Raw genomic sequence first — 20,170 nt, 5'->3', positions numbered from 1 at the left:
AAAAAAAAAAAGTTTTGCTATGCTGAGTAGCGATGGTGACAGTGAGCATCAATACCTTGTACAGGATTTCAGTGGAAGTTTTTCCCCATCTACAATTTGACCTGTAGATTTTTATAAATGCTCTTTATTTCACTGAAGAACTTTCCTTTTATACCTATACTGTCTAGAGTTTTTAATTAGTAAAGGGCGTTAGACTTTGTTGAATGCTTTGTGTTAATTGAGACAATCGCTTTTAAATCCCATTTTGATGTGATGTATCATTTTAATTGATTTGTGTATGTGAAATCAGCCTCACATGTCAGAGATAAATCATATTTGGACCCTAATATATTATTGATTTGCTGCTGGATTCAGCTTGCTAACATTTTACTGAAGATTCTTGTAACAATTTTAATCAGATAAATTTGCCTGTGGTTTTCTTGTGATATCTATTTGTGGCTTAATTATCAAGAAGACAGTGATCTCTAAATATGTTTAGAAATATTTGATCTAGCTCTTTTTTCCTCGAACAGTTTAAGAAATATTATATTAGTGTTCTGGTGAACACCTGGGCTTTTCCTCATTGACAGGTTTCTGAATATTTATTCAATCTCTTTATTTTTCATCTGTTCAAACATTCTGTTTCTTGCTGATTCAATCTTTATAGGTTGCATTTTTCTAGGATTTTACTCATCAATTCCTATAAATTATCCATTTTGTTGATATATAGTTCATAATAGTCCATTATGATCCTTTTTTTTTTTCTTAGACACCTCTTTTAACTTCTTTGGTTCTTTTTTTTCTTTTTTTCTTTTTTGACTAGCTGAGAGTTTGTCAATTTTATTTTTTTCAAAAAGTACTTTTAATTCGGGTCGGGGATTTAGTTCAGTGGTTTGGCCGCCTGTCTTGCAAGCTCAAGAGCCCAAATTCGATCCTCGGTACCATTTAAAAAAAAAAAAAGTACTTTTAATTGTATTGATTCCTTGTACTTTGTTATTGTTGTTCTTTATTTTCACTCTTTCTGCTTTGATTTTTATTATTTCCTTCTTTCTGTGATTTAGGTTTAGTTGTTCTTTTTTGTCCCTTGATATGTAGTATTAGAATATATATTTTTCTTCTTTTTCAATATAAGCATTTTTTGCAATAAACACCCACCTTAGAACTTTTTCTGCACCTCACAGGTTGTGTTTCCATTCTCATTTGTCTCAAGATATTTTCTAACTCTTCCTTTGATTTTTTTTCTCTTCAGCCCATTCATACAGAGCCAGGTTTTGAATTTGTACATATTTGTAAAATCTTCAAGGTTCCTCCTGTCATTGATTTGTTTTACACATCACTGTGGTCTGAAACAATACTAGATATTATTTCAATCTTCTCAAATTTACTGGGACTTATTTTTTCGTCTGATATATGTTCCATCATGGAGAATGTTCCGTATATGTTGGAGAAAATTTTGTATTTATTTGTTGTTATGGTTTAGATCGAACTATCCCCCCAAAGTCTCATGTGTTCAGAGAGGGGGTTTTCAGAAGGTGATTAGATTATGGGGCCACTATCCTCAAGTTAACCCATTGATAAGTTCACAGCTCAATGTGCTGTTGGGAAACGGGCCACGATATGTACAGCTGCAAGGATGTGTTCTTGTCCTGGCCTCTTCCTTTTCTAGCTCTTTACCTCTCACTGTGCTTCCTGGCTGCCACAGGTTAAGCATCTTTTCTCTGTCATGCTGTTCTGCTACGATGTTTCTGCCTTGGAGACAGCTAACCATAGACTGAAACCTTTTAAACCATGAAACAAAATAGACGCCTTTGTGTGTCCGGTATTAGTTATAGCAATAAAAAGCTGACTGACACATCAGTTGCTCGATAGAAGGTTCTGTCAATGTCCATTATGTCTCTTTGGTCAAAAGTTGAAATCCAGTATTTCTTTACTAATTTTCTTTCTGTTTGATCTATCCATTGCAGAAAGTGGGATACTGTATTCCCCAACCAGTATCATGGCACTGAGTATTTTGCACTTCATGTTTAATAATTTTTTTATGTATTTTGGTGTTCCAATGTTAGATGCATGTGTGTTACAATGTTTATTTCCTCTCCCCCTCCTCTTCCTCCTCCTCCTTCTATTTTCTTTTCTTTTCTTTCTTTTTGATGGTGGGAGAGTCTGACTAAATAGTCCAGGCCACCCTTGAATTCATTGTGTGGTTTAGGTTGGCCTCAAACTTGTGATCTTCCTGCCTCAGCTTTCTGAGTGCTGAGATTACAGAGTTACACCACCATGCCTGGTTTATTTATGTCCTCTTGATGAGTTGACCCGTTTAGCATTAAATAGTAACTTTCTTTTTCAACAGATTTTTACTTGATACCCATCTTACTATGTATGATTTATACATGTCCATTACAGTATTGGAGTATTCTGAATTTAGCTATATATTTACCTCCACCAGCAAGTTATATAGTTACATATATATTCCTTTTGTGTCTGCTCAGAGAAATTCCCTATGCAATTTTTTAGACAGATGTAGTGATTGTGAATGCCTTCAACTTTTACTTATAAAACACTTTATGTCTATTATTTCAGAGGGACAGCTTTTCTGTGTATATTCTTAACTGGAAGATTTTTTTTCTTTCATCAGTTTGAATATGTCATCCCTTTTTTGTTGTTCTGCAGGTGTCTGCTGAGAAATCTGGTGATAGCCTAATAGGGATCCCTTTATATGTGCTTGATGCTTTTTCTCTTCCTACCATTTGAAGTCTTTGACTTTTGAAAGTGCTTTTAATTAATTTTTCTGCATAACTGAGGGAAAAGGGAAAAACCTGAGTCAGCAGGGTCATTTTTGCTATGAAGGTCTGACTTAGAATTGATATCTAAATAACCTAATTCACAGTCTGTACAGACAGCTGAAAATCTACTTTAGCTGGCATTTTCAGGTCAAAACCAGTGGCATGTTAGAATTTGCAGGAACTTTAAAGACTATTCCACAGGAAGAAACTAAGTGATTTGCATTAGGGTCTTACAGGCTATCGTGAGATGAGACTTCAGACTTCCTGAGCACCAGGTCATTGGTGTCTTCCCAACGCAAGTATAGTGATCAATTTTACATGGGACTTCAGTCTTTTCCCCTGGGTCACTATTATACCACATATACCAAGACCACTCCCAATTACAAAAAAAAATGCCCTCTATTTTGAATTAAACTTAAATATAACAGGCATGGGGGGTGGGGCAAAATGGAATAAATATTTCAGTTGCAGAGTTATTTTTATCATAATGTCAACCCTTTAAAGATAATTGTGATTCTCTACTCAGAAAGCAGATGGAACAGAATGACAGGATCATCCAATTTGAAAGATCATTGTCACCTTTTACTTGCAGCAAAACCCTCACTTCAAGAATAGTGCTTGTTTCCCAAGAAACAACCCACTAAGGGACTCAGGCAAGCAGGTCAGATATGATTGGATTTTCATTGGTGCAGTATTCTTGTGTTCTTAAAACAAGTGCATGAGAAGAAATAATTAATACAACTCAAATTGATACAACTCATCTATGCAGATCCTCCTCTCTCTCTCCAGTATAGAATTGTAGTTTTAGAGATTTTACTCTATAGCTTGTTAAATCCAGGCATAATGGGGAGACAGCAGAGTTGATAGCAGGAGTGCAGTTGGGGTCAGTGTGGAGGTAGGATCTCCTTGGCATTTTAATTTACTCCAATCCCTAACCCTCGGGCACAATCCACAAGCCGCAGGAAGGGAAAGAGATCAACAAGCACCATGTGTGAGTACAGAGCTTTTCAAGTTCTTCAACATTTTCTAAGCCCTTTCTGTTTCTCCCCAAACATGCAAACCCCATACCCAGACAGAGTAAGACTGGCTCCCATGCTCCATTGCCTTCCAAGAGAGCTTTTATTCTTCAGGTTAATGATCTGGCTGTCAGCATTTGCACTAACACTGGTGGCTTTCTGAAATGCACACACTGACCAAATGCACACAAGTGTCCAGGCCTGAGCTGGTCCTCAGCAGCCAACAACAGAGGGTGGAAACACAGGTTGGGGTCTGTTTTGTGTTGATGAAAACTGTTGGAAAGGAAGTTATGAAATGTGCCCTGAATTCTTTTCCCAACTGAATATTAGCATTGTTTTCCAAGGGTATGGACACCTGGCTCCTATGCAGCAAACATTAACACTTTTCTGATTTTATAACATCCTGATGAGTTGCTCATGTGTTTTTACTGTGCCATAAATTAATTTCTGTCTTTCTTCCTGACAGATTTAGAGTAAAGCAGCCCCCACCTAGCACTGGACTAAAAGTGTCTTACAAACCTGGGCCTGTAAGTCCTATGTCTTATCTGGGTCATGTGTGTGAATGTATAAGTTTCCAGTAAAGTGAGTTTTTGAATCATTCAGCCCATTCAGTTTAAGTATCATAAGAAAAAGATTCCCAGTATTGGTGCAGTATGTGGCTTGATGTCACTCATTTCCTGTAAGAACTGTGGCAATGACCCTAAGTGCAAACTGTTTAACTTCTGGTTATAGAAATATTTTTGCAGCTCACCTCCCTTGCTCCAGTACATATGTCTGAAAATTATTTTTAAACAAATTCTTCTGCAAGGCAAAAAAAGTTTCAGAAAAACGTAATTATTCCATTTTGTATATTTTTTGTAAATCTGGTTTGCTATCTTGGTATTTGTCAGATATTATTTAATCCCATATACTAAGAAATTTGTTAAATTGTATTAAATTTATTAAAATTATCAGCTGCTTTTCTCCACTGATCTCGAAAACACACATTTAAAATTATCAATGTGACCTGACTATTTGATATATTGCTAAAATGTTTGGCAAAAAAAAGTATATTAATTCTATACTCCCATTTGTAATTATAATTTCAGAAACACAGAATAATGTGAACAGAAGTTTATCTCAAAATATAACAAAATCACACTTAGAAGTCTTGTTCAGCATATTCTCTGGCTACTTTAGTACTCCCTTCATCTCATTCAGCCAACTTCTCATAAGCCCTGATCAAATGCAGAGCAAGACACAGGGAGCTTACAGAGCCAGATACATAGCAGGTACTCAAGATATGTGTGACAGCAAAACAGGATGGAATAGATACAGGACCCACTCGTCACACACAGGAGATATGCACAGGCTCATGAGAGCAGCCGGCAGAGGTGTGTGGTCCTGTAACAATCACAGTGTTCCCTGCCTCTGAAACTCCAAAGCAGACACAGCCGTTATGTACACAGAAGGGTCAGTTTTGTACAGCACAAAGTCTTTTGGCTTTTGTCACGACTCTGCCACCAAGCAGCTCAAGGATGTTGATGGTTAATGCCGTGAGCCTTGCTTTCCTCATCTGTAAATGGAGTTTAGACTAAATAATTTTAGCCCCTCCTAGCTCTAATATTTCATGATCTACAGAAGAACAGTAGTATGTGAGCTGAAAGACGAAACACAAATACATGTTGCGATTATATCAACTAATTTATGGGTAACTCTCTGAAATAATTTATCACTGTACTATGTGAAGATTTCAGAATCTTCACAACATAAAGCAAAACCGAAAATCAAAGCAAGTGCTTTCTTCCACTAATCTGGGAAGTCAGTAAATCTCATTTTAATGTCAAGTAGAGATTGTGCCAATAGCTGAAATGACTGTTGGATCAACCTTTAGAAGTACTAAAAACCCAGTGTGTACTCTTTGAAGTTCGCCATATATTGTTAGGTGTTTTTTTCTGTTTCTCTCTCTCTCTCTCTCTCTCTCTCTCTCTCTCTCTCTCTCTCTTTGACAGTAGGCTTTGGCTCTGGCAAAAAAAAATAATATATAGACTTCTCCATATGTAAATCTGACCACAGTGCAGCTTGGTGAGTTGCCAGCACTAAATGAATACGCTCAAAGCCTGAGCAAATCTGCACTATGGCAGCTTTCCAGCTCTCCTCATGCCCACTGTCGTCATCGCCCAGCCCTGTTTTGATTGTCGGGTTTGGAGGACTGAAGGGTCTGAGGCTCAGAACAGAAATGTTGGATCCCCTCCAGGATGCATGCATGCATGCACAGAGCTGAAAAACTGGAAACTTTTTTCAGTTCTATTATTTATAAAACTACATTGAAAAAATTCCATTTGTATCTAATTGCTTTCCATGTGGTAGTTTCTGATTTATTTTTGTTTCCAGATAACTGTTCCCAACTCTGCTTTGTAACCCACCTCCTGGAGAGACAGCTTAGGAACAAAAACAACTCTTTCTTTCCTGGCTAGTTTTCTTTTCAAGGAACAAGGCAAAAAGGCCCTGCCTTGCTGTATTTCCTCTTCATTATGTATCAGGTTTCTTCTTTGTTGGTACAAGTTTCTTCCCATGGCTTTCAGACCTCAGCTGGCTGGCATTAAAATTAATTCTGTCTCCCTCTACTGGCTTTGTCACTTTACACATCCTGAACTGGAGTAACACAGACCAAGGAGGAGGGCAGGGAAGTTCCCGGATTCAAGCAGACCCTTGGATTTGTTATAACGTTAAATTATATTTCTCTTAAATTCATCTTCACGAATGCCAAATAGATGGAATTTCACTACTGCGCTACTGACATTTGAGAAATAGCACAATTATCGGTATAGTAGAAGTTTGTCTGCAACGCCTCTTTGAATACGCTGGCATTTCCCTCTGTTTCTCAAATATCAGCTGATTTACCTCTTCCAAAGTTTATCCTTGGGGCCAGGGATTTAGCTCAGTGATGCTGCCACCTGCCCCACAGGCTCAAAGACCCGAGTTCCATCCCAGGTACAAAAAAAAAAAAAAAAAAGTTTATCCTGAGTCCCAATTATATCAGCTACCCTTTATTAGTGCCAATTTTATAGGTGAAAACTCTGAAGAGTTTAAATAACTTGCCCAAGTGTTAAAATCGAGATTTGAGGGCCGTGGATTTAGCTCAGTGGTTCTGCCCCCTGCCTTGCAAGCACAAGTCCCCAGTACCAAAAAAAAAAAAAAAAAAAAAAAAAAAAAAAATTGAACTCACGTTATGTGTGATGCTAAAGTGATTGTGTCTTACAGGTGGCAGCTGGTTTGCAGACGGAGCTAAAGGTGGAGTTATTCGCCATGGCTCTTGGAGAGGGCGGTGTCAAGGGATTAGCTCACGTCTCTCATAATATTGAGATAATGACCGAACATGATGTTTTGTTCTTACCCGTGGAAGCCAATATCCTTTCAAGTTCACTTTGAGTACTCATACATAGTGCATAAATTATGAGTGAGGAGCACGTGGGAGAAGCCAAAATGCACCTCTGTGTATTCATCAGTTCTGCATATAAAAATCATGAGCTAAATTTCTTAGGATGAAGACTGTCGTTCATTTAGAATCCAGTCAAATCTGAAAGGTATCTGACACATGGTACATTAACAGTAACTTACAAGCTAAATATATGGCAATATTATTAACTATGGGGTATTAGATGATCAGAATAATAAAAAAGCAAGACTGTCATTTTTAGAAATGTAATCTTATTGGGAGATGGGAGATAACTTATTATAGAAGTTGAATATTCAGTAAATTATACATGCATTCCTTCATATAAGTAGCTGTAGCCTATAAATATCATGTAGCTATCCAATACTCATTATTTGCAAAATATCATGCAAAATATTTTATCACATATACAAATGGAAAGTTGAATCCTACAGTACCATACATTATATAAGCCTACAATCCGGAAGTAAAACCTTTGCATTTGAAGCCTGTAGTGTTTCTTTCTCTTTTGGTGACATGAATTACATACCACTTATATTATATATCTATTTTATTTTTAAAATGGGCCTTATAGAATGAGAAAACTGTTGATGAAAGGGAACGTCAAGTACAAAAGATGAACAAAACCATGGCAAAAGGAAAGTTCTGTTACTTGGAAACATTAACAGGGAATTCAATTTGCTGAGTGCTTAAGGAACATTAGAAATATGGTGAGAAAGTGGGTTGGAGTCATGTTATAGAAACTCTTGAGTCCTTGGCCTATAATTTATAATTGAAGCAACAGTGAACCATTGAAGATTGCTGGTCCCGTGGGTAACATGACCAGCATCTCTCCATACAAATGAATCCAATGTTATTGCGCAGGATATGATGAAGAACTGGATGAGTAAAAGAATCGCTGGAAGTCTACTTCAGTGGCCAAGTATGAGGACAAGAACTACAGCGTAGCAACAGTAGATGTGAGTGAGGAACATGGGTGATGTATGTGGGGGTAGGGAGGAAACTGCAAAATCCAAAGTGGCATCCATTTACAGAAAGAATGAAAGTTGGACTCCTAGGTTTCAGGTTCTGGTAATGAATCATTGATATGTAGGACTAGATCTCAGTTGAGAAGTGAGAACTGGAGATAGAATGGCCGTATTCAACCTCTCCATGGAGATGACAGTTGAATGTTCAGGACCGGAGCAGGAATTTGGTGTCTGTTTAGGCCACAGGAAGAGGAAGAACCAATGGAGACAGATCAAACAATGAAAAATCATGAAATACCTTCTAAACCATGTAAAGGGTTTCTAGAAAAAGATGGACACAGTGGAATTATGCTGTAGATGTGACAAAATTAAATTCAGAGTTTAAGATAGATTTGCTTGGGACAAAAACTAAATTGTAAAAGATAAAGAATGACTGATGTTCAGAAGGCATAAACATCGGATATTGACAATCTTTCAAGAATTTTATTAAAGAAAAGAACACAGTACCTCAAGGATACAATGGAATAAAGGTGAGATATTCAGGTTAGGGTAAATCTGAGTATGTCTGTAGGCTGACAAGAATGGAGCAGAAGAAAAATATTAAGCGTACATGTGAATGAGTGGAACTAGAGCTGCGGCATCCAAAAGAGGGCAAGAAAATAATTAAAAATGGAGCCGAAGAGTTAAGCTTGGCAAAGGAGAGGATGAAGGTGCTGGAGAATTGAGACATTCTCAGATGGAAGAAAGCTAGGGGAACTTGTATTAGATAAGTTTGACTTCAACAGAAATAGAGTTGTATTCATTTGCTCATTTATTCTTTCATTTGTACCTCTGTCAGATGCTGTTCTCAACACTGGGGACACAGCAATGAGCAGGAGGCAGAAATCCCTGACTATGTAACTCATGCTCCCATGGGAGAACAGACAACACACAAAATAAAACAGTCTATGATGGCAATAAATACAATGAAGAATATAAAATAGGAAAGGGGTTTAGAGAGCATTAAGGAGGATTACAACTTTAATAGGTGTTTTTCCATCACGATGGAAGAAAACTAACCAAAGAGCTCATTTTGTTTTGTTTTTTTCTGAGAATTAAATCAAGTCCTATTGCCCTCTTTCTAGAAAGTTATTAAACGCTGCTCCTGGCTTCTTAAATCACTGTTGCTGATTATAGAAATGAAGTCATCCTGCACTTATGGCAATAAATTTTCTGTTGCTTCTCTTAGAGATAATTGTCAATTAAGCAGAAATAGGGGAAAATTTACTTCGTCTTTTATCTACTTCCAGTGTCAACAATGATAGTTCATAGCCCATTTCCCAGGGTCCTTCTCCCACCCCCAACAGAATGAAATCTGGATGTTGACAAGGCTTGGGGCCTGATTATGGTGATGGCTCTTGTTAGAAAGGCCAGTCACAGGAGAGAATTGGAAACTGGGGAGAAGACCTTGGTATTTGTTCTCTGACCCCTACACTTGTGTATGTAGAATCTGCAAGCTCAGCGGCACCATGCCAGCCTTGCAAGCACAAGGTCCTGAGTTTGATCCCCACTACCAAAAAAAGAAAAGTCTTAAAAAGCACCTAACATTGACCTAACAATGCTATCGATATGATTTTGTGATTCTAAAATGTTCTGTGGGCTGGAATGTACAAATCATTTTTTCTCATGAAAGGTATATTCCTTAACAAGTATTTTACCAGTTTTAACAAGCAGCAATTACGATAATCGACCAAAAGGTTTTCCTCAGGGAAAAGAAAATCCCATGGTCCAGAGGACGTCTACAATTTCTTCTGCTGCACTTGGAGTTTTCATATCTCGTGATATTTCTCCACATTAAGTCCAGTGAGTAATAAATGGGAATTTGATTATTAACTATTCACATTTAAGACCCCAGACTCCATGTTCGTTCCTTGTTTCTTACAGCCAGAAATCAATAAACAACTTAGCTTGGCTGAATGAAAATATTTGTTTTCAGTAACTACAATACAAATTTGATTGTCCTGCTACCTATAAAGTAGATTTTATTTTCCTACTTTATGGATAAGGAAGCAGAGGGCAATTAATCCTAAGCGGAGGGAAAAATTAAACTTAATTTGTCATTCTAAAGATTGTTCATTCAAGCACTGTTTCCATTGTGCAGATAAAAGTTGATCTTACTCTCCAAAATGTTGTACCACAAACACCAAGGCGCTCCTGTTGTTTTTGTTTTTGTTTTCTTTTTTGGTACCAGGGATTGAACTCAGGTCCTTGCGCTTCCAAGGCAGACCACCAAACCGCTGAGCTAAATCCCCAAACCGCTGAGCTAAATCCCCGGCCGCAAGGCACCCCTTTTGGACTTGGGAATTTATAATTAAGCCAGTAGTTTTCAGATCCAGGATTACTTTTGTATTCTTAAATATGACTGAGAATCCCAAAGAACTTCTGTGTATGTGGGTGAAACTGATCAGGATTTAACAACATAAATTAAAACTGGGAAAAATTTAAATTTATTTGAAAAATCAATCAACAGTTTATTAAAGTAATACATAGCCTTTGGAAAACTCCACCCTATGCCTATGAGACAGCGAGAAAAAAGCAATGGCATCTTGTAGTAGTGTCCTAGGGCTGCCATAATGAAGGTGGCTTAAAACAAAAGATATTTATTGTCTTATAGTTCAGGAAGCCAGAGGTCCAAAATCAAGGTGTCAGCAGGACTGGGTTCACCTCCTCCTAAGTTCTGCTGTTTTCCTGCAGGTCTTCGACATCCCATGGCTTATAGCTTCATCACTCCAGTCTTTGACTCTCTTCACACACTTCCTGTGTTCATCTATCCTTTTAAAGATTCACTCTTTGAATTCAGTTGCTAATCTCAAATGATCTTGTGTTTCCTTGATTATTATTAGAAGTAAGGTCACAATCCCAGTTCTGGTAGATAGGAATTTTGGAAGGACAGACTCACTATCTGCTCTCTTGTCCCTCACGATTTGTACTCAAAATATATTCCCCTACTGACAAATTCCCTAAAGTCTTACCCTGTTTCAGGATTAACGACAAATCCAAAATCTCTCCTAATTAGTACCAACTCAAAAAGTTAAATCATCCAGTATGGATGAGACCGCATCCTGGCCTCCTCTCCATCTATGGACCAATGAAAGTAGAAAACAAGTTGCCAGCTTTCAAAATACAAAATACAGTGGTGGGACAAGTACCAGATAAACACTCCAAAAGAGAGAAAATGGAAGGAATAGAAGTGTCAAAAGCTCACAACCCAAAAGGCAAATTCCACTGGGTTGTTCAAGGACAGAGAGTAATGTGTGGGCTCCATGTCCTCTGTGCCAGGAGAGGCTCCAACAAGGCAGCATCCAGGTCCTCACAGGCTCCATCACATTCATCCTTTGGGCCCCTGGCAATAGTCCCACAACCTTCTTCATTGCATCCAGTCTCCCTCTCCTTTGGTACAAGTTGGCAGTGTTTCTGCTAACATGGCAGTCCCTAAAAAAACTGTCAGCCTTCCATGAATATCAAAGGCATCGACATCATTAGATATGAGGGTGCTCCACAGACTCTCCCTGGAAGACCTGCACCCTAGACTCTGCTGAAACAGTTGGCTGTGTATGCTCGGCAGCAGCCACCCTCTGTGGCTTTTCCAAAACTTGCCTTGGCATCTTTTACAACATGGGTATGGAGATGCTATATATTTGTAAAATAATCATTCTGGTTTCTTTTTGCTGAACAATTCCTTCCTCAATTTCTTCTTTTGTTTCACTCTAAGAGGCAAAAAACTCACACCACACCTTACATATTCTGCTTGGAAATTTCCAGCTGAATATTCAAGTTATTTATTTAATTCATTAAGTTTATTGGTATATTTTAGGTATACAGCATGATGATATTTATCATTGGGAATTTCTACCTTTACGTATTATATCTTGGTTATTTTTTTCCCCATTCCCCTGACCTTTCAACCCCTCTACCCCTCCCTACTTAAAAAGACTTTGTTTCCATTTTTTCCTTTTCTCATATTTTTTTCCTTTCCCCTACCCCTTCCACTTGTCCTTTGGACTTTTTCTTCCTATTTCACATTATCTATTAGACACTTTGATCTTCATTTGTACTTTCACACCAGAAAAACTATTTGGTATTTGCACGTGTCCTCTTTCTTTCTTTTCTTTTCTTTTGTACCAGGGATCAAACTTAGGCCCTTGTGCTTGCAAGGCAGGCAGTGGAACCACTGATCCAAATCCCTGGCCTATCCTATTTATTTCATTTAAGAGTATGGCCTCTATGTGCATCCATTTAGCAACAAATGTCTCTAGTTTCTCATTCTTTATGGCTGAGCAGTACTCCATTTTGTAGAAAAACCACACCTTCTTTATCCAATCTCCAGTTGATGGAAAATTGGGCTGTTTCCAAGTTTTAGCTATTAAAAACTGTGCCGCTATAAACATGGGTGTGTATATATCACTGTGGTATGACTCTTTTAATTCTTTGGGGAAGATACCCAGCAGGGGAATAACTGGGTCAAATGGGACCTCCAATCCTGGTTTTTTTGAGGAATGTCCATACTGATTTCCACAGTGGTAGTACCAGTCTATATATATATATATTTCCAAGTTTTAGCTATTAAAAACTGTGCCGCTATAAACATGGGTGTGTATATATCACTGTGGTATGACTCTTTTAATTCTTTGGGGAAGATACCCAGCAGGGGAATAACTGGGTCAAATGGGACCTCCAATCCTGGTTTTTTTGAGGAATGTCCATACTGATTTCCACAGTGGTAGTACCAGTCTATATATATATATATATAACTTTATGCTAGTTCATGTGCAACTGAGGTTTTATGAAATCTTTTCCTACACCAATGTCTTCAAGAGTTCTGCCTGACCTCTCTTCCAGCCAGTTTATTGTTTTAATATTTAGATCTTTGATACATTTCAATTTTAGTTTAGTTCATGGTGAGAGATATAGGTCTAGCTTTAATCTTTGGCAAGTTGAATTCCAAATTTTTCCAGCACCATTTATTAAAAAGGCTACCTTTCCTCCAGTGAGGGCATTTGGCTCCTTTATCAAAGATGAGGTGGCTGAGTATATTTAGAGATTTCCTGCATCTTCTCATCTGTTCCACTGGTCCAGGTCTGTTTCTCTGCCAGTACCATGCTGTTTTTAATCACAGTAGTTTGGAGTATAGTTTCAAGTTGGGGATTGTGAGACCCCCCCCACCTTGTCTTTGCTCCCTAGAATTGCTTTTGCTATTCTAGGTCTCTTCTTGTTCCAAATGAATCTTCGATTGTTTTTTCAAGTTCTGTGAAATATGCTGTTGGAATTTCAATTGCATTGCATCTATAGCAATTTTGGAAGTATGGCCATTTTCATTATATTGGTTCTTCCTACTGAGGGGCAAAGGATGTGTTTCCATTTTCCGACATCCTCTTCGATCTCTCTTTTCAGAGTTCTGTAGTTTTCACAGTAAAGTTCTTTTAATTCTTTTGTTAGATTGATTCCTAGGCATTTCATTATTTATTAAGTTCTACTTTCTACCCAACAGAACACTGAATTTGGCTAGGTTTTCTGCCACTTGTAACAAGGATTACCTTACCTCTAGTAGCCAATGACATGTTCCTCATTTCTAAGGCCTAAACAGAAGCATTCTTAATGTTCACATTTCTAATATTCTGCTCATGACAATACAAAAATCCTCTATAATTTTCTCTACTGTCATCATCACAACCTTTGGAGACTTCATGAGAATTGTCCTTTAGTGTCCATTTTTCTTTTTATTTTCCTTTCCTTTCTTTCTTCTTTCTTTTCCCTCCCTCCTCCTCCTTTGTCTGCTTTAGTTTATTATATGAATACTCTTGAAGAAATGGTGCTGGAAAATCTGGAGAAGAATGCAGAAGCATGAATCTTGATTCAGATCTTTCACCCTGTTCTACAATCAAAGAAACCTCTAAAACTAGGAGCCAGCATCGCCCTTTCTTTATAAACTATGTCAGGTATCACTGTAGTAACAGAAACCTGACAACCACAGTGCTCTACAAAGGTTTAGAGATTTCAGTCCGGAACTGGTCTGCTCTGTGGATTGAACCTATGGTGAGACAGCACTTCATGGCAGGACCATGCGGCAGTGAAAAACCACTCACTTGATGGAGAGGAAGAATGGACAGGGGTCCCATTGTCTCTCTAAGTGCAGGCACCCAGTGACCTGAGGACCTCCCATCAGGCACCACCTCACAGTTTCCACCACCTCTCAATAGCACTTCACTGGGGAGTAGCCTGTAACAAACACATGGGCCTCTGACGGATATTTCATATCCAAACTATAGAAGCACTCTAACATCTAGCTACAGAGTTTCAAAATTGTTCATCATGATTTCTCTAAATGGATGGTCATACATATTACATAACTGCACACATTATATATAAACAAGCTTATGTGCTTTATTACTAATAAGCCATTAATGAGGTTTATTTTTGTGGTATTGCAGGATTCCAACAAGTCACTCACAGCATTATTTATAAGATATTCATCAAATGGTTCCTGTATTGTTTATAAAGAGCCAATGACTCAGCCAATAAATGCTGACTTAATGGCTACAAACTTACTTGGCTTAAAACTCACTTCAAACCTTTAAGATTAAGGAATTTCCAGTACTGTGACCAAATTATGGTGTAGCTACACATTGTACATATACATCACTTTATCTGTAACAAGTTCACCGTGTCTCTTATTAGGGTACCGCCTGTCGGACAGAAAAAGCTTTAATCTCCTTAGTATTGTCAAACAATCATAGATGGCAGCAAAGTTATGGAAAAGCAGCACTTTTTAATAGAAAAGCAATTATTAATGACATACATCTATAGTGCCCTTGATCTTGTTTTGGAAGCCATCAAAAATGTTAATGGAAATTTCTGCAACTTATGTTTTGATGAACAACTCTGAAGCAGAAACACGATGTGGATTTAGCTTATGCTCTCATCAAGAATTAAGATATTTTTTTCAAGAATTAAGTAACTTCTCTCTCTCTGGTGGAAGAGGTTAACTACCTTCACTTAAACTGGATTCCCTGGAGATTAGCCAGAACACATCCTACAGTCTATTTTCTTGATCTTCATAGTTCAGTCTTCAGGAATGCTATGTCAGAATTCTTTCCTGTTAATCTTTCCTGTTACTCCACCCCCAGAATAACTCTACTCTTTCCTGTTACTCTGCCACCAGAATAACTCTATACCCCTTATCTCACTTCAGTGAATATGCTCAATGCTTAATAGATCTGTGACTTGGGACACAAATCTCCTAAGCCACAAAACCTGCGCTTCTGAGTCTGGGAAGAAAATGGTAGCAGCACAACACGGTAACTTAGGTGAAAGGACAAATTCATAGAAACAAAGTATCCCAAGAAGACCAAGAAAATCTGAGTAGACTATTTAAGAGTATGACTTAGTAACTTAAAAAGATTAGTTAAAAAAGTATAAAGATTAGGTTCAAAGTATCTGTGTTAATTTAAAATATTCCCTAGAATATTCCTATCTCCCCAAATGTACACACACAGACACAAACACATAGGCGCACACACACACGTGTGTGCACAGATATATACACAATATATAAATTACTCAGAAATCCAGCAAGGGATCTTAGCTTGATTACTCTTTAATGAGCAACTATTTTATTGAGAAAAGTATAAAGAGAATTAAGTTCTTATATACAGATATAATAGCCAGGAAGAGGTTACGTTTTAAGGAGGCTATTCTAGATAGTTTTTATTGTCATGTGCAGCTCCAAAGGTCCACGATACTGCCTCTACGGGCAGAGGGCAATCAATTATGCACCTGATTGTCTCAAAAAGAGGTCAAATCTTTCAGCATTCAAAAGATTTTTAAAACAGTCCTGCTTTCAAAAGCAAGAAATGCGTGTCACACCAGAGCCCCAGGTTGGAATTTCCTCAGGCAAAGCTGGGAGCTGCATCCTGAGATCTTCTGGTATTTTCAAGATGCTACCAACAGTACTGCTGCTTAGTTTTGAAGTTCTTTTAGGAAAAAGTAGTGAAAGGCACCAAGTTGCAGTTCTAAGTCAGTGTTAAAATCATCTTCTCCCTCTTTTTCCTCTTCCTCTTCTTCTCTTCCAACTGGCTTGTTGCTTCGGCGAAAAACATGACTTCACTTTTTGCCTCACATTCCCTCTTGAGATAATCAAGGCCTGCCATATTGAAGCCAATAACATCCTAGAGAAGGAAACAAGAAAACAAACCTTCTGCCTTCATTTCATTCCGGCAGCAAATGTGAGCCGGGGGACAAGAGCTTCCCGTGTTACTCCTTGATCTTCCTTCGCTAAACAATTTTCTTTCTTTTTTTTTTAGCTAGCCACACCAGTTCCAACAAAAACTTTATCTCAAGTACAGGCCCATATTGCTAAAGATAAGAGAGTATACTGTGCTACTTCTCAGTCATACAGATGCTAGGATCTTGCTGCATTATCGCATCTCTACACACAGGCACTCACCCGGACTTCTCTGACTTTCAAGATAGTTGTTTCCTTTAATTTTTCTATCACCGGCACAAGCATTTGGTTGCTTGTGATCTGTCCGAAGTGAATCCTAATAGGAAAACAATACAGAGTCATATTATTTTGTTTTTTGTTTTTTTGGTACCAGGGATTGAACTCGGGTCCTTGCACTTGCAAGGCAGGCCACCGAACCACTGAGCTAAATCCCTGGCCCTACAGAGTCATAATGTGAAGACAGGTCCTGGTCCTGTCTTTCCTTCCAAGAAGTAGTACATAATTGTAATAGCAAAGCAACAGCCACAAAATACAGATTCATTTCCCCATGTCACTGGAGTAAAGCTTCTAGCAAAAAACAAAACCTTGGAAAGTTTCTTTCCTTACCAGTGAGTAAAATTTGGTGACAATTTTTAAAATGTGATGCTAAACCTTATGACATACTGAACTTGTTGCAAAGATAATTCTGTTCCCAAACTACCAGGTGACCACAGATTTTTGGCAAAAGGCATTTTGTGGAAAGCCTGGTCCACAATGAGCCTTTTAAGAAATGCTAACATTTCTTAAAATTTTCCACAGCAAAAAAGTCATTTGTCAGAGACACACTCTGACATATACCTCATGGGTCCACTATACCCACCCATCAGGCAGTGCACATCCACGATGACCCTGGGCATGCAAGAGGTGACCCGGACCCAATAGCATGGATGCCATATATTGCTCATAGGAATTTCTGCCTTCACTTGCCCAAAATTCTAAATATGGCCACAGAAAAATATAAACATAATATTCTATTCTCTTGGTGCTATCCTGATAAGAAGATAAGGAACAGAGAGTTAAGAATCAGGAAAACAGACCAATTCACTAAATACTTATTCAGCAAATCCACCAAATATACCTGTTTGGCCATTTGTATTGGCTAACCAGTTTTTGTTTTCAATGAGGAACGGTATTTTAAGGAACATTCAATTTATCTCTATGCCCGTCCTCTGCTGAAACAGCTTAAGAGTGAGGGTTGTAAAATGGAAAATGAGAATAATAAGTTTTTAATAAATATATTCTTCTCAATTATATATTAATAAAAACTCCTTCATATTTAAGAATAGAACACAATGAACATATTCTCTGTTCCTTAGATTGCCTCCCTATATTTCCATTTGCATGTATGGAAATAAACTGGTTATTCTTTAAAATGTTGTTATGAGGGCAAAACAAAACCAGCTAGTGTAAATTAAACACAACAAATCAAGCAAAAGGCTATTTATTAATTGGCTTTCAGCATACTGACTAGAATCAGAGCTGTTACTACCCTGGACTGCACCCTAAAATGGAGTGAGCATTCCTAAGCAACATCCTGCATTACTTAATGAAGTGGGTCATCATTGCCCCTGTTTTCAAGGCAAGAATATTCCCAAAGCCTAAGAAACATGGGGGGCAAATGACACTGAAATTCTGTAAGTTTCTGAAACACAGTATTTGTAATCCCAAAGTGCTGATGGCTTCAGTTACCACACCACGCAGCAGTTCTTTGAGTAGACCTGGTCTCTTTGCAAAAAGGTGTTTACCTGAGGAGGAAGAAGAGACATCTACATATAAGTTCAACATCAGATCCCAGCTGAATGAACTCATTGAAGAGTTTAAGAATGTCTGGGACATAGGAGAAAGGCAGCACAAGCAGAGATTCCTCCAGTTCACTGAAAAAGAAAAGAGAAATGTTGAAAATGTCATAGTCCTTAACATGGTCAACGATGAAATCTTTTCTCTTACTACTTTTCCACTTGAATAGATCTTGTTCACAGAGATTTAAATTGAATATGCATCATTACTCTGGAGGATTTGCCTTGCAGTGTTTTTATTTTTTTCTGTTCATATTGTAATCTATTGGAAATGCTGCATGGTTCACAGCATGTTGGGCATATCCTTTTCTTTCTCCAGATAAACATTGTTCCTCAAACCTTCTGTTAAATATTCCTTTATATACTTAAAAAAAATACATTAAATCTGTGTTTTTCAGGGCTTTTAAGTTCATGATGAAGATTACTGATTCTGACACCATTCCTATACTATTTAATTTTGCTAATGTCATAGCCTTTTAATCTTAGAGAGCAGCTCCTCTTAGAATCAGGTCTAGTATTATTTTGTAAATTCTAACTAATAATCTTCAGAGGGTTTCAATTGGGATCAGAAATCTATTACTTTGCTCATGAAAATTACAACTTTAAAATACAGACTCTTCTCATCTTGGGATGTATTATACCTCCATGAATCGATTTTCATCTATAGTTCTCTAGTGATGTTTCATCATTATATTGAGATGGTCTTATTTAAATTATATGTAGATATTTTAACTCATTATGAAAACAATCTTTAGTAAGTCAAACATAAACATACATAAAACCAGAGGCAAATCATAACTTTATTCTAAAAGTATATGACAAACTAAATTAAAATTCTAAAAATCCTAAGTGAAAGGGAAACTACAGCGTACACACACAAAAAAGGAAAATACACAAAGGGGCAAAATATATGAAATTTTAACTCCATTAACAAAAAAATGAATAAAGGATAACACCACTTTTTGTTTCTCAAATTGCTAAACAACTTTTAAAAGCCCATGTGTACTGATCAGTTATTAGGGCAACTAGGACTCTATAAAATTATTTAGTAACGATGACAAAGATTTATATGTCAAGGTGTTCACTGAAGCATAACTGGTAACAGTAAAAAATGAGAAACAAATGTAACATCCAATAGTAATTACTTATACAGTGAAATAGTTTGAACAACCCAATGATGCGTTTTTGAAGACTATTAATAACAACACAAAAGTTCAAGAAATATGTAAAAAGAAAAAAGAAACCCTGTATGATTCCAACTATATATAGATATATAGATAATAAGCTAAACAAAATAATATAGAAATGTTAACATTGTTGGTACTTCTGATTTTTTTTTTTTTTTTTTAACTAGGGATTGAGCACAGAGCCTTCACATTGAGCTATCTCCTCAGCTCTTCTTTAAACTTTTTATTTTGGAACAGAGTCTTGCTAAGTTGCCCACGTTGGACTTGAACTTGCATTCCTCCTGCTTCAGCCTCGCAGGACACTAGAATTATAGGCATGAGCCCACATGGATGGTTTGAATTATTTATTATTACCTACAACATAAACCTCTCACTTGTTCTTAAAAGTATTTCCATACTTTAGATGAAACCTCCTAGTTCTTTTCTTTGTTTTTTTGAGGCAGAGTCAAGCTATGCAGTTCAGAGTGGCCTCCAATTCTAGGCAATCTTCCTGTCCCAGCTTCCTGAGTGCTGGGATTACAGGCATGTGCCACTACACCTGGCTAGAAGCATCTTAGTTCTAATATTTCCAAAGAACATTATAATGAATTATTCTTCATTAAATTTTTGACATAAACTTCCAAGGAAGATAATCATCAGTTGTAATTTCTCTTTATTTCATGTTCACATAAGCACTCAATATATGTTGCTACATGATAAATTCTAATTG

General features: G+C 37.4%; 2 protein-coding genes across 8 annotated transcripts in view; one reads left to right on the top strand and one right to left on the bottom strand.

The window, feature by feature from the left end:
* The window catches only part of Spag17 (sperm associated antigen 17), a 195,771-nt gene that overhangs the window by 173,871 nt on the left and 1,730 nt on the right, over positions 1-20,170 (top strand). For all 3 annotated transcript variants that reach the window (XM_033758259.1, XM_010631186.2, XM_010631185.3), the window contains 3 exons: positions 4,242-4,302; positions 7,019-7,163; positions 9,877-10,021. In XM_033758259.1, coding sequence (XP_033614150.1) covers positions 4,242-4,302; positions 7,019-7,163; positions 9,877-10,016 — 346 coding nt within the window. In that variant the 3' untranslated portion in view covers positions 10,017-10,021. The remainder of the gene's footprint in view (positions 1-4,241; positions 4,303-7,018; positions 7,164-9,876; positions 10,022-20,170) is intronic.
* The window catches only part of Wdr3 (WD repeat domain 3), a 31,882-nt gene continuing 27,487 nt past the window's right edge, over positions 15,776-20,170 (bottom strand). For 3 of the 5 annotated variants that reach the window (XM_010631184.2, XM_010631180.3, XM_010631181.3), the window contains exons 26-28: positions 18,224-18,352; positions 16,662-16,755; positions 15,777-16,383 (exon numbers count right to left, since the gene is read on the bottom strand). In XM_010631184.2, coding sequence (XP_010629486.1) covers positions 16,228-16,383; positions 16,662-16,755; positions 18,224-18,352 — 379 coding nt within the window. In that variant the 3' untranslated portion in view covers positions 15,777-16,227. Of the gene's footprint in view, positions 16,384-16,661; positions 16,756-18,223; positions 18,353-20,170 lie in introns of all 5 variants that reach the window. The other 2 variants (XM_010631183.3, XM_010631182.3) reach the window with 1 other exon arrangement.

Source organism: Fukomys damarensis, unplaced genomic scaffold, assembly GCF_012274545.1.
Source record: "Fukomys damarensis isolate Sample0158 unplaced genomic scaffold, DMR_v1.0_HiC HiC_scaffold_33, whole genome shotgun sequence".
Classification (NCBI taxonomy): Eukaryota; Metazoa; Chordata; class Mammalia; order Rodentia; family Bathyergidae; genus Fukomys; species Fukomys damarensis.
The sequence above is the reverse complement of the archived record's forward strand: the minus strand, read 5'-3'. Positions and strand labels throughout refer to the sequence as shown.